Below are 14,217 nucleotides of genomic sequence, written 5' to 3'. Positions count from 1 at the left end.
TGCTACAGGGTATTTTAGTCAGATGGAGCACTGAAATATTCTGAAGGAAATACATAGGAAAATGGAGAAGTTATATGATATTTTAAGAGATGCAATGAATTTCAGAATTCAGTACCAGACTTCTTTGTCTGCTCTTTCCTTTCCTTGTCCCACAGATAGAGGAAATGATAACTGGCTGATGAAATATGAAAAGCCAGAAACCACAAAAGAGCTTTCTGATAAGGTGGGTGTTGGAAATTATCACTAAGTGCACACGTTTTATTTGTACAAAATTTTAATTAAGTAGAAGAAAGTATCATTGCTCTACCAGATCTAATCCAACTTGATGGTAATATTTGTCAATAAGACAAAGCAAGCATATTTTTAATGCAGAATTCTTTAGCGGAAAAAATCTACATTTTAATTCTAAAATTTTCTTTTCTAAAATCATTAGGAAATAAGCTTGTGAAATGTTTTTTATTCCATGGGACAGAAGTTTCCATAAGTCATGGTACTTCCTGTCAGACTACTTGAACAGTCAGTGGATGTGCATTTTTGCCACAGCAGCTTTACAGTCACTAAATACTCTATGAAATATTAGTTGGTTGAAGTCAAGACTTCTGCCTTTTCTTGAGTGAAGGTCTGCATCAGAGCTACTGGCCAATCAGATTAACCTGCAGCGTTTTAGTCCCAGGAGAGCCAGGAGCAGCACTGACCAGCAAGCAGTTTCTGAAATTCTAATTCCAGAACAGGTAAATGAGAGGTAGAACAGTGGAGTTCCATGAAAGAGAGATGAGGCTTAGCGAGCTGAGTGGGGATGACTATCATTGTATCTAATCTGCACAGTAAATCATTTTTCATCTTTGTAGCATTCCGTTCAGTTAATCTAAATGATTCCACCATAAAGTATAGTAGGTTGATTCTTAATCATCATCAATCAGTTGTCCTCAATAGAAATTTGCTGAGAAAAAAAACCATTTCTGTTCCCAATCTACAATTATAAATAATTTTAAAACTTACAATTTGTAAGCATCCATATGGTAGGATTCTTTACAGTTGATTTTGTAATGGTTACACATAATCATGCTTGCTGGGTCAAATATGAACAAACTATCAATGTCACAGAATAATAAAGTTCAATTGCAAAAACTTGTATTAATAAAGTACTTTGAATTTAATGTACCAAGCAGTTTTATCAAACAAAAATTGACAGGTAAAAGAGTGCATGTGCTTATCTTTGTTTAGGTAGAAATTGAAGTATGTCAAATATATTTTAAGTCAGTATTAAGCCTTGAATTGCATGTGTCAAATAATCAGGTGACTAATTCCAGTAGCTTGCATTCATGTTTTCATGCTGTTTGACTTAATAGCTAAAATTTGCAAATCTCAAATGATATAAAATCACGTGATTAACAATTCAGAGTATTCAGCTCATTCTTGAAATTTATTTCTCTAGCCCCTACAGAAACTTGATTTAAGTTGTGCTGTGCTAATTTAGAACAAAAAAAAATCTGAATTGATTTACTCACTTTCCATGTTTTTCTTTTACTCCATTCACTGAAGGTTTGCTGATATTAGTTCATGGATTCATGTAAAACCTCTTTATCGGGCTTCCCTAATATAGGTAAATGTATTAGCAATTATTCCCTTTAAATATGAGGATGACAAAGATCTGAGATCTGGTGAATTCGCTGAGCACTTTTGGGATGGCAGTGCATTTGGTCCTAATATTATAGCTAGGCACTTTGTTTTTATTTAATAGCTGTTACCTTGAATAGAATTAACAAAATTACTAATGACGTGGATTATTTAAACAAAATCTACTCTACTTAATAGGACTCTGAATGGGCACATAGCAAAGAGCCAGCCATTAAAATTGCGGCTATTGACAATGGATTGGCTTTTCCATTTAAACATCCTGATGAGTGGAGAGCCTGTAAGTGCATTTAGCTCTAACACTTGTTTGTTTATTTGCATGATTGTTAGTTCAGATTAAAATATTTTCTGAAGTTTTGTATGTGAAGTTTTAACTTTGCACCTTGTTAACTTGAAAATATTCTTTTGTTTGTGAAATGCATTTTTATGATATTGCCATTGCATTAAATCAACACTTGAGAATGTTGCTTTATCTAAGTGTTTCCCATATGTGATATTTTGATAAACTACTTGATGTGAAATGTAAATTAATTAAGTTATAAACATTTTAAAGTAAGCAAGATCACCGCAAAAGTTAAATAACCAGTCAAAGTATTTTGAAAACCTTCTGTCAATTCAAAATATTCAGGGTCCAAATAAAAGTTGCTAAATTACATCTTTGACATCAATATTAAACCAAACTGTGTGAAACTATTTTCTGTTCAAGCACTTTCCTTAAAATTTCTATTCCATTTTTTTGATGACAGCATGCCTGGGCTTAGTTGATCGACCAGGATTTTGTAATCTGGAACACTGATTTCATGAATTGAATAAAGCAATTTTTAAGTAAAACCACAGCATCATTTACAGTGCTAAAGGAGACTATACCAGCTTTCTTCAGAGTAAATCAGTAAATTCTTTTGACCACTTGATTGCTGAAGCTGGCAATTGTTTTCCCTTGAAGTATCCATTCTGTTTCCTTTCGAAATCATTGTTTTTGCTTACACAAATCTTGTGGACAATAAGCTCTAGGTCATTACCATTTGCATCATTTTTCTTGAAAAAATTTCATCCTCACATTTGCCCAAAATCTTAAATCTCTGCGCACCACCCCGCCCCCGGCCTTAGTACTGTCACTTAACAGGATGTATTTCTCCTCTTCCTTATTTGTCAAATTTCCTCAACTTCCTTTCCTATAAGGAGAACTTTACCAACTTAAGTTTGGTTCCAGATAATGTGGGAAAGAGGGCCTTTAATAGTGTATTGGTAAATCTCATCTGCATTCTTTCAAGGATTTCATCATCTTTCATGGGCGGCACGGTGGCACAGTGGTTAGCACTGTTGCCTCACAACGCCAGAGACCCGGGTTCAATTCCCGCCTGAGGCGACTGACTGGAGTTTGCAGTTCTCCCCGTGTCTGCGTGGGTTTCCTCCCACAGTCCAAAGGATGTGCAGGTTAGGTGAATTGGCCATACTAAATTGCCCGTAGTGTTAGGTAAGGGGTATGGGTGGGTTGCGCTTCGGTGGGCCGGTGTGGACTTGTTGGGCCGAAGGGCCTGTTTCCACATTGTAATGTAATCTAATCTTGGCTAACGTAATAACCAGAACACATCCCATAGGTTTTAGTGATCACTGTCTCTCTGTCCTGCCACTTTCAATGTACAGAGGAACCTCAATTATCCGGCATTTGATTATCTGAATTAAGGATTATTCGGACAAGTCCCGATGCTTGGCTACACTGTTAATCTGGCATTTGATTATCTGAACAAAAATACTTCCCGCCTGTGTCGCTTGGATAGTCAAGGTTCCTCTGTAGTCACTCCCAACTTCCTACAGAATCTTGAATTGTGCCATAATGTCAATTATGCACTTTGCTGTATTAAACACAATTTGTACCTTGACTGCATACTGCTACCTTGTCTATATCCTGTTGCAGACACTTCATTTCTTTCTTCGCGTTTAGCATGCAGGTTTAAAAAGTGGAGCTCTTTTGAAACTTGAGCGCTTGTGAAAGAAGGTGAAAATGATTTCAATATGAATATAACTTTAATAGACGTTTGGTGGGGGGGCAGTAGGGGAAGTGTAGTGGCAGAAGCTGGGATTCAGAGCAGGATTAGGGGAATGGTGAGTTGGGGGAGTAAATCACTGAAGTGGGATGAGGCTAGTTGTTGAATTTTCATGAATCTGCGGTTTAGTTTAATTATGCAAATAGTTGGTAGGAGTCGAACCAAATCTGTACATGATCAATGTAGACTGTTATAGTTTAGACTGGATGAAATGTTCAGGGAGTATGTGGGACATCTATAGGATATGTACTTCCACAACATTTTCGGAAGTCTGCACATTAGAGTCAAGAATATATTTTTAAAACGTAATTTTGTGGGCTGAGAGTTACTTGAATACTTAAAAGATTTCTTGGCTGCCTGTTAAACAGCTTATTCTATAATATATGACTAATAGTGTTTTTATTATAATATATGTAGTTTAAAACTCAGTCTTTGTTCACCGTCAAATCCTCTCATCATAACAATAGTAAAGGTCTGTCATTGAAGTGATTCACAACAGTCACCTATTTCACCAGCAACATAAATCAATCAATGCTGATTAATGACAACAGCAACAAATGGTCACTATTAAACGTGCATTTAAAACAAATATTAACAGATTATAATCTTTGACCACAAGATTACACTTGCCTCTTCTGCATTATCATGCATTTGCTACAATCAGCAATGTATTCCAATGCTGTGTTACTGAGATAAAACATTTGAGGTGATAGATGTCAAGCTGCTGCCTCTAAATCCTGACAAATTGGTAATGGAGCCGAAGCAACACTGTTCCTTTTCATTTAACTTTCTTACTGAGTGCTTCATGCTGTTTTGATTTTTTTTAACTTGGAGCTTTAAGGTATTACCTCTTGTTTGTCCTTTAAACCTTGATGGTCCCCATCATTCATTTTAAATGTACATATTTCACTGGGTCAAGTAAAAATTTGTGTAAAGAGGCATTCTCAGTGCAATTGTGAATAATAACTACTTTTAAACATATGCACAGTTTTATCTATGGGTAGTTTTTCTTTTCCTTTGTCTTCCAATAGATCCGTTTCACTGGGCCTGGCTTCATCAAGCTAAAATTCCTTTTTCGCAAGAGACAAGAGACTTTGTTCTTGCCCGAATTTCAGATATGAATTTCGTTCAGGACCTCTGTGAGGATCTATATGAACTCTTTAAGGTTTGTTTGAAGTCCTTTGCACCACACAAATTCCAGTCAATGGCCATCTCTAATAAGGGACAATCTCACCACCTACTCTTGACATTGTGATGTTAGCGTTATTGTATCCCGGCACACCCCCTTCCCCAAACGTTGGACATCCTGGAGACTACCATTGACGAACAACTCAGCTAGACTCTCATTATAAAAGGAGTGGTTACAAAAGCAGGTCAGAACCTAGAACTATTGTGGCGAGTAATTTACCTCCTGACTCCCAAAGTCTGTCCACAAGGACTGTGATGGAATATTCCCCACTTGACTGAATGGATGGGTGCAGCTCCAACAAGACTCAAAGCTTGAGGCCATCCAGGACAAGAAGCTTGCTTAATTGGCACCGCGTCCACTCCCTCCACCAAGATGCTCAGCAGCAGTATGGACTTTCTAGAAGATGACTGCATAAATTCACTAAACATCTTTAGCATTTTCCAAATGCATGACCATTTGCATCCAGAAAGATAAGGATAGCAGATACATCTGCAAGTTCCCCTCCATGCCATTCGCTGTCCTGACTTGGAAATATATAACCATTGCTTCGCTGTTGTTGGGTCAGAATCATGCAGTTCCCTCCCCAAGGGCATTGTGGTTCTACTGACAGCACATGGACTGTGGCAGCTCACCACCACCACTACATAAGCAGCAAGTAGAGATGGGCAGTAAATGCTGGCCAGCCAGTGATGCCATGTCCCACAAGTGAATAAAAAATAAGTTTGCATTATTTGCACTAATGTCTTCACAAGAATTTTAGTTACAGGTAGCTAAATATGCATATTTCTTGGGAAGCTGAAATTTAAAGCCAGTCTGTGGATTGAATGGATAAATTTACTGTTTTATAGATTATCTTTAAGAAAATTGCTTGTTGAATTAATTTTCTTGAGCCTGAATTTGAGACTGTCCTGGAGGATGGGTGGTTATGTTTTATGTTGCTAAAATGATAACATTTCAAAAAAATTGCCGTATATTCATTTGAACAGGCAAAATTGACAAGAAAAGATAGTTGGTCCATCAAACCTGCTACACATGGATGGTAGAAACATTATTTGAATTTTCCCTGCTTGGCTCATAGTTTTGTCTTTAGGTGGATATGAAGCTGTTTGGACTGTGCAAAAGTATTTTATTTTGATTTTAAGGATTATATTTGAATTTAGTTTGAAGCTACCCAATGTACAGAAATGCAATTGTTGTAATGTGTTTGGAAAGGTGTTAAGAGCTTTCGTTTGCACAGTGTAATGCTATGTAATCTGTAGGTGTATGGCACGGCTTTTGATTCTACTTTTGAATTCTTCTGAGTACAGAGAATGGATCAGTTTTTGAATTTCCTAAGTAATGAGTACTGAATCCAATTTCTGATGAGAGACCAGATTGGAAGACAAAATTCAAAACAATTAGCAATCTCCCAGTCTAGAATAAGAGCCATGATACATGGAGTAACTAAAAGTGTTGTCCATGTGGTATTTCATGCTGTACTCAACCTGGGAATTATAGACTTAGCTGTGCAAAACAAAGTTTATTTTTCCTGATGGTGTGATTTTCCAATCACGTGCAAGCATCTTATTCTGCACAGTCCTGATCACCTTTATTCAAGATCTAGTTAGCCCACTTTATTTCCTCTCTCAGCATCTCCAATTTAAGCTTCCAATCCCCCTACTTGTAACCCTCCTGATCTCTCTATACTCCGTCTACTTCAGTATTCCTTTTCCTACATACCCATGTCACATCTTCTGCCTCGTTTTGGAAAACCATTAGTATACAGGTCTACAGCAGCTTGATGCCCTCCTGGTTTGCCATCCTTACTGGGCACTTTTGTTTTCTCTCATGTATTTTGGTTTTTGTTTTGTATTAACTCAGGTGTTGCAGTCAATGTTACGTAACAGTAGTATCTTCATAATTCATAAATATCATTTATTTTTAATTCTCCATTAAACTTAGTCATAACACACAAGGAAAACATTTCTGACACACCACAGTATGCCTGTTGTTTTCTGACAATTTAATTGTAGGTCTTTCAAAATAACTGACTTTCTCACTTCCTGACACTGGTGAGGTCACAGCTAATGAATCTCCAACACACAGTGGAGAAAATTTTAGCTAGGCAGTTAACCACCCTTTTGACTGTCTAAAATGTCAATTTTAGATTTAAAACGAGCAATCGATAGTCCAGGCAGGAAGAGTCCGCCCAGCTCAGTAGGCTGGATGGCTAATTTTAATGCAGAATGATGCCAATTCCCACACGACATAAGTTACCATGCGAGATTCTTCTTCTCAACCTTTTTCTCTCACCTGAGATGTGACCCTCAGGTTAAACCACTTCTCTCTCATTAAAGAACTGCCCTATGATCTGGTAAGACTATTGCAACTTTAACTATTCATTACAAACGGCATCTGTTATATTTTCAGCATTAAGGTCTGATATATTTAGAAGATTTAAGGTACAGATTCCATAGCATTTTGCAAGAAATTCATTACATCAATGATTTTGATTTCCTGGCTTCTAGTTAGCGTAATTTTCCTTTGGTTTAAAATTGTTCAATTTCTTTTGCTGCATCCATCCTAACCCACAGCCATCTGGCAGCTGTGACAGCTGCCACCTCTTCCCCTCCAAAAAAACTCAGTAAAATGCTGATGAAAGGTCAACTGTCTAAAGCGTTGACTATTTCTCTTCATAAATTCTGCCTGACGTGTCTGTGAATAATGTTTTACACTTCCATGCATTGTATTTTATCAGCCATATTATTTCCCATTCAAGCAGGCTTTCTATATCTTTAACAGCCTCTTTGTGCCTTACTGCTTGCTTTCCCAACGAACATTGTATTGTCAGCAAACCTGCATTCATTGCACTCAGTCCCCTAATCTAAATCGCTAACAAATTATAAAAAAAGGTCAAAAGTGGTCATTGCGATATCCTGGTAGTTGTAGCCTGTCAACCTGAAAATGACTCATTATTTCTTCTGTTTTCAGTCTATTAACTTCTCCTTAATCTATTCTACTCTCTCAATCCTATGAATTTAAATTTTGTTCAATAATCTCTTGTATGACGCATATTAAATGACTTTCACAAATCCAAATATGTTATATCCACACATCTGTCGGATATATTTTAGTAGCTACATCCTCAAGTTAAGTTTTGTCAGACATTATTTCCCTTTCCTAAATTCCTATGATTTGCTAGATCCCTATTTGGTCATCCAGAAAGAAAGATTCTGGCACTTAACCTATGTATGGTAGACTGAGTGGTCTGTAGTGCCATTTTCTCTCCCATTTCTCAATGAGTTGGGATATACTTGCTACCTTCCAATCATAGGGACTTGTTCTAGATTCTAAGCAATTCTGGAAGATGAGAACAATGTATTGCAATCTCTGTAGCTGCCTTTTTCAAAAACTGTAGAATGTATGTTTTCAGATCCAGAGATTTGTTTCCATTTGGCTCCATTAATCTTTCTGGTAATGTTCCTTACTGCTTAAGTTTCTAATTCTGTTGGATCCTTGCTATCCCATTATTCCTTACAATTTTGTTATGTTGCTATGCCATGGAGATATACTCTCGTACTTCTTTGTCTGACATTTCCTTGTTCTCCATTGTAGTCAACCTTGCATTGCTTCTAATGATTCTACATTTACTTTGATTAATCAGTTCCTATTAACGATGCATTTTTATGCCTCTTGCTCAGTTGCTAATTTAATGGACTAATACTAACTGGTTTAGGAACATGAGAAAAAGAAATCTGTTGCAGAAGTGAAACAAAGCAACACTTTCACTCTGCACTGAATTCTCACTATGGCTTCTTGTTTGACTGAGAAGCAATTGGATGATTTATAAAGTTGACTTTGGACACGCAAAGCATTAAAGTTTTTGACTACTTGTTCTGTTGTTTGTTTTTCCTTCATTCTGTGGTGTACTGCAAGTGGGGCCATTGCTGTTTTGGTCATTTTTATAAATGACCTAGTTGAGGGCATAGAAGGATGGGTTATTAAATTTGTGGATGACACTAAGGTCAGTGGAATTGTGGATACTGCTAAAGGATGTTGCAGGTTACAGAGGGACATGGATAAGCTGCAGAGCTGTGCTGAGAAGTGGCAAATGGAGTCTAATACGGAAAAGGTGAGGTGATTCACTTTGGAAGAAGCAACAGGAATAAAGTGTATTGGGCTAATAGTAAGATTTAGTAAAGTAGATGAGCAAAGAGATCTCGGTGTCCATGTACATAGATCCCTGAAAGTTGCCACCCAGGTTAATAGGGTTGTTAAGAAACATAGTGTGTTAGGTTTTATTGGTAGAGGCATTGAGTTTCGGAGCTATAAGGTCATACTGCAGCTGTACAAAACTCTGGTGTGGCTGTACTTGGAGTATTGCATACCATTTTGGTTCCCGCATTATGGGAAGGATGTGGAACCTTTGGAAAGGATTTAGAGGAGATTTAGATTAGATAGATTAGATTACTTACAGTGTGGAAACAGGACCTTCGGCCCAACAAGTCCACACCGACCCGCCGAAGCGCAACCGAACCCGGGTCTCTGGCGCTGTGAGGCAGCAGTGCTAACTGCTGTGCCACCGTGCCGCCCACTAGGATGTTGCCTAGTATGGAGGGAAGGACCTGTGAGGAAAGGCTGAGGGACTTGAGGCTGTTTTTGTTAGAAGGTTGAGAGGTGACTTAATTGAGACATATAATCAGAGGGTTAGATAGGGTGGACAGCGAGAGCCTTTTTCCTTGGATAGTGATGGCTAGCACAAGGGGACACAGCTTTAAATTGAGGAGTGATAGATATAGGACAGATGTCAGAGGTAGTTTCTTTACTCAGTACTAGGGGCATGGGACGCCCTGCCTGCAAAAGTAGTAGACTCGCCAACCTCACAGACATTTAAATGGTCATTGGATAGACACAGGAATGAAAATGGAATAATGTAGGATTGATGGGCTTCAGATTGGTTCCACAGGTTGGCGCAACATCAAAAGCTGAAGGGCCTGTACTGCGCTGTAATGTTCTATGTTCATTCTCAATTTGTACACTTTCTAATAAGCTAAGTTGCCTTACAAAAGTAAAAATATTCTACGCAGAGTTTTATTATAGTTAGAAAACTGCATTAATGTAGCATTTTTTCGTAAATGTAAATTGTCTAAACAGTGATACTGGTATAACATTTTTTTAAAAGCTACAATTTAAAGTGTTGAGGTTGTGTCCTCGTTCTTGCAGAAACCTTTCTTGTACTCATGTACATGGTTTTATTTTTCAGACTGACAGAGGATTTGACAAACCCACCTTTGAATTGCAGATGTCAGTGATGAGAGGACAGGTAACTTATGAATTTTACCCTGAATTTTCATGAAATTGCTATGAACAAAGAACTTTACAAGGAATGGTTTGGCCACTGGTTATCTTTTAACCCCTCTATGTCTGCTGATTGAAGTTCTGTTATGCAAATCCTATAACAAAGTTTAATTTATCTAAATGATCTTTAATCTAGAGGTTTTTTTTTAACTAAGATTGTGTGTATATGATATGCATCAAATCATCAAATGGTTATAGGAATGGGCTGTATAATTCATTGTCTTTATGCTAACTCTTTACAAAGGCAACACACTATACTAACCTACTCTACCATCTTTTCCATATACCTATAATGTACTTTTTCTCCCAGTAATTTTTTAATATAGAATCCCTAAGTGTGGAAACAGGCCATTTGGCCCAACAAGTCCCCACCGACCTTCTGAAGAGTAATCCACTCCGCTACATTTACCTCTGACTAATGCACCTTGCCTACACATTCCTGAACGCTATAGACAATTTAGCATGGCTAATTCACCTAACCTGCACATCTTTGGATTGTGGGAGGAAACCAGAGCACCCGAAAGAAACCCACACAGACATGGGGAGAATGAGCAAACTCCACATACAGTTGCCCGAAGTTTGAAACGAACCTGGGTCCCTGGCGTTGTGAGGCAGCAGTGCTAACCACTGAACCACCAACCACTTGAAAGCCCAGTTCTTTCCAGTTACCCAGTTCTTTCTCTTTCTGAAGCTTCCTCCAACTCAGAGGAAATGCATTCCAAATTCTGATTTGTTTTTTTGGCTTTTCTCCATGACGCTATTTGATAAGTTGAATAAAAAGCAGTATTGCTTGGTTCTCTATTCTGCTAATGGGAACAGTTTCTTGATATCTGCCACGTCCGGACACTTCTTCTATCAGATCTCCTTTTAATCCTCACTTCAAAAAGAACAACCTCACTTCTCTAACCCAGCTACGTGACTGAAGTTCCTCATCCCTTATGCCGTTCTTGTGAATTTTCTCTGCACCCTTTCTCATGTCATCAAATTCTTGCTAAAGTTTGGTGCCCAGAATAAGAGACATTGAAATCAAAGAAGTATTTTATAAGGTGTATCAAACTTCCTTATTTTTATACTGTATGCATCTGTTCATAAATCCCATGGTCACGTATACTTAACTGTTTTCTCAAACCACCCTGCCCTTTGCATACAGATTCCTATATCCCTCTCTCCTTGTTTTTATGATAGTGTGGATCTCATGTTAAATTGCATCTGCCACTTGTCCATCTATATTTTTTATAATTTAATGGGATGTGAATTTTCTTGGCCAGCATTTATTGCCTATCTCTAGTTACCCTTGAAGGTGGTGGTGGTGGTGAGCTGCCTTTTTGAACCATGATAGTCCATTTGCATGGCGGGGAGATTTCAGGATTTTGACCTGTTCCACTAGTCTGTCTGTGTTGTCTTGAAAGCTATCACTATCTTCCTGACAGTCCAGTTTTACCATGTTTTGTCATCCTCACTTTTTGGAAGTCTGTACCTCAAAGTTAAGGTCATTTAATAAGTATCAGGAATAGTTTGGGTCCTAATACTCACCCTTGGGAACTATATACCTTCCTCCAATGTGAAAAACAACTCTTCACTACAGTGTCTCAACAACCAATTTTATATCCATGTTTGAGCTTAAACTTTGAGCATGTCATGTGGTGCTTTAATGCTTGTATTTTGGAAGTCGGTGTAGATGGCACCAATTGCATCATTCTAATCAATCCCAACTATTATATCATCAAATTATTTTTTTAGATTACATTACAGCGTGGAAACAGGCCCTTCGGCCCAACAAGTCCACACCGACCCGCCGAAGCGCAACCCACCCATGCCCCTACATTTACCCCTTACCTAACACTATGGGCAATTTAGCATGGCCAATTCACCTGACCTGCACGTCTTTGGACTGTGGGAGGAAACCGGAGCACCCGGAGGAAACCCACGCAGACACGGGGAGAACGTGCAAACTCCACACAGTCAGTCGCCTGAGGCGGGAATTGAACCTGGATCTCAGACGCTGTGAGGCAGCAGTGCTAACCACTGTGCCACCGTGCTGCTCACGAGCCAAAGCCGTTAAACACCATTCACACATAACAAGTACATGGTGGCTTTCATAATTTGTCCAAATGTTAGTTAATTTGTAACGAATTTTTGTATCTGAAACCTTGCCAACCTCTCAGATTCCATTGACTGGTCTACATTGTCATATTCATCCTTACACTCTTGTTCACAAAGAGGTTTTCATATTTGTAATTCTCCAGTCCTCTGGCATTACCACAGGACTTAAGGAGGATTGGAAACTTATGGTTAGAACGTAAACAATTTCCACTCTTTCTCTTCTTTTAGCAACAATGCTGCATCTCATTTGATCATTGTGACTTTTTGTTTCAATGACTAATCTAGCTATTACCTCTATCAACATTTTTGCACATTTGTCTCAGCTTCATTCTCTTTCACTAACTTTGCATCTTCTTGAGATGAATGCAAAGATCTCACTTTTAGCACTTCAGTTGTGTCTCCTGTCTTACACACAAATGTCTTTTTGATCCCTAATTGATTCACTCCTAATCATTTTTACCACCCTTTTACTGTTTGTAGGCATAGACTTTGAATTCTTGAGAAGAGACTGGTAACTAACCTGGGTCTCAAATTTTATTATCCACCTCTTCTTGCTTTATTGTCTATTATTTTCATTTAAGAAGCTTTGAACAAACAAATCCAATCTTTTCCTCCTTATGGCAGTGTACATTCCCATTCCAAATAATCTTACCTTTGAAAGCAACCCATTGTTCTTAGTTTTCTGTTCTCACCCTGTTGAGATTTGCCTCTCCTCAATTAACTGCTTTTGAAACGTCACTATCTCATTTATTTACATGCTTTTCAGAAGTTTGGGTTCTAATGTGCAGTTTATATTTTCATGCAGAACTGTGATAAAGTTTTTTGAGTGGTGACATTTTACTTAAGAGCAATAATTATTTATAATGGCTTAAAAAAATTGTTACAGCTATTCATTGAATAGATCATATTTCATAAGATGAAAGGAACTGAATTTAAAAGCATACTCTGCCTTTCCTTGTTTTGTACCCAGATTTTGAACCTTACTCAGGCACTTAAAGATGGGAAAAGTCCCATTCAGCTTGTCCAGATGCCTCGTGTGGTTGTGGAAAGAAGTAGTTCTGGAAGTCAAGGCAGGATAGTCCACCTGAGCAATGCCTTCACCCAGACATTTCATTGCAGAAAGCCATTCTTTTCATCTTGGTAGTGAATGTATAAGGAAACCAATTTGCCATTTGAATGGTTTCTAACTACCTGTTTGATACCACTGTAAATATGCAATAAGATGAAAATCAAAGGGGACAGCTTAAGTTGCACTGGATGTCTCCTTTTGTGGAAACATATAAATGAATTGGAAATTGTATCTTATTTGCCAAAAATAGTTGCTTTGGTGTAATTCATCAAATGTTAGATGCTGAAAGTAATGTTTACATTTTTTGCTATGTGAAAATTTTGAACCAATTTGTCAGGGAACATGTAAACTACTGTCTTAATGTATTTTTATACAAAAATTTAAAAATTTCCAACAGTAATGTATTAAATATCTGGGCAATACTGTCCTAAAGGGAATTTCTTAAGATGTTTGTTTGTATGTTCAAACCAAAAACTTTTAATTTCATACAGAGAATGAGAAAATGTTTTTGTAAACAGCACTGATCACTGTATTTCTTTCATTGAAAGGCATTAAAACAATGTTGAAGCACATTTTAAAATCTCAATTAGTTAATAGCAGTCCACTGTGCACCAAATGGCAAATATTTTCTTTTCTCTTTCAAATGTTATGGGTGTCATTGGTAAGACTGGTGTTTATTCCCCATGAGAACATCATGGTGAGCTGTTGCCTTGATCCACTAGTGCAGGTACAGTTACAGTGCTGTTTGGAAGAGTGCTTCAGAATTTTGACTCAGCAATAGTGAGAGTTCCAAGTCAGGACATTGTGTATGGTTTGGAGGGGAACCTGGTGGTCATGAT

General features: G+C 37.8%; 1 protein-coding gene across 1 annotated transcript in view; it reads left to right on the top strand.

Moving 5' to 3' along the window:
* Positions 1–13,950, top strand: part of LOC122551595 (phosphatidylinositol 4-kinase type 2-beta-like) — a 44,484-nt gene extending 30,534 nt beyond the window's left edge. Inside the window, exons 5-9 of the mRNA XM_043693733.1 lie at positions 156–223; positions 1,816–1,915; positions 4,712–4,845; positions 10,112–10,171; positions 13,280–13,950. Coding sequence (XP_043549668.1) covers positions 156–223; positions 1,816–1,915; positions 4,712–4,845; positions 10,112–10,171; positions 13,280–13,453 — 536 coding nt within the window. The 3' untranslated portion in view covers positions 13,454–13,950. The remainder of the gene's footprint in view (positions 1–155; positions 224–1,815; positions 1,916–4,711; positions 4,846–10,111; positions 10,172–13,279) is intronic.
* The last annotated feature ends 267 nt before the right edge of the window (positions 13,951–14,217 follow it).

The sequence above is a fragment of the Chiloscyllium plagiosum genome, chromosome 1 (assembly GCF_004010195.1).
Source record: "Chiloscyllium plagiosum isolate BGI_BamShark_2017 chromosome 1, ASM401019v2, whole genome shotgun sequence".
In the NCBI taxonomy this organism is placed as follows: Eukaryota; Metazoa; Chordata; class Chondrichthyes; order Orectolobiformes; family Hemiscylliidae; genus Chiloscyllium; species Chiloscyllium plagiosum.
This window is presented reverse-complemented; position numbering and strand designations above follow the sequence as displayed.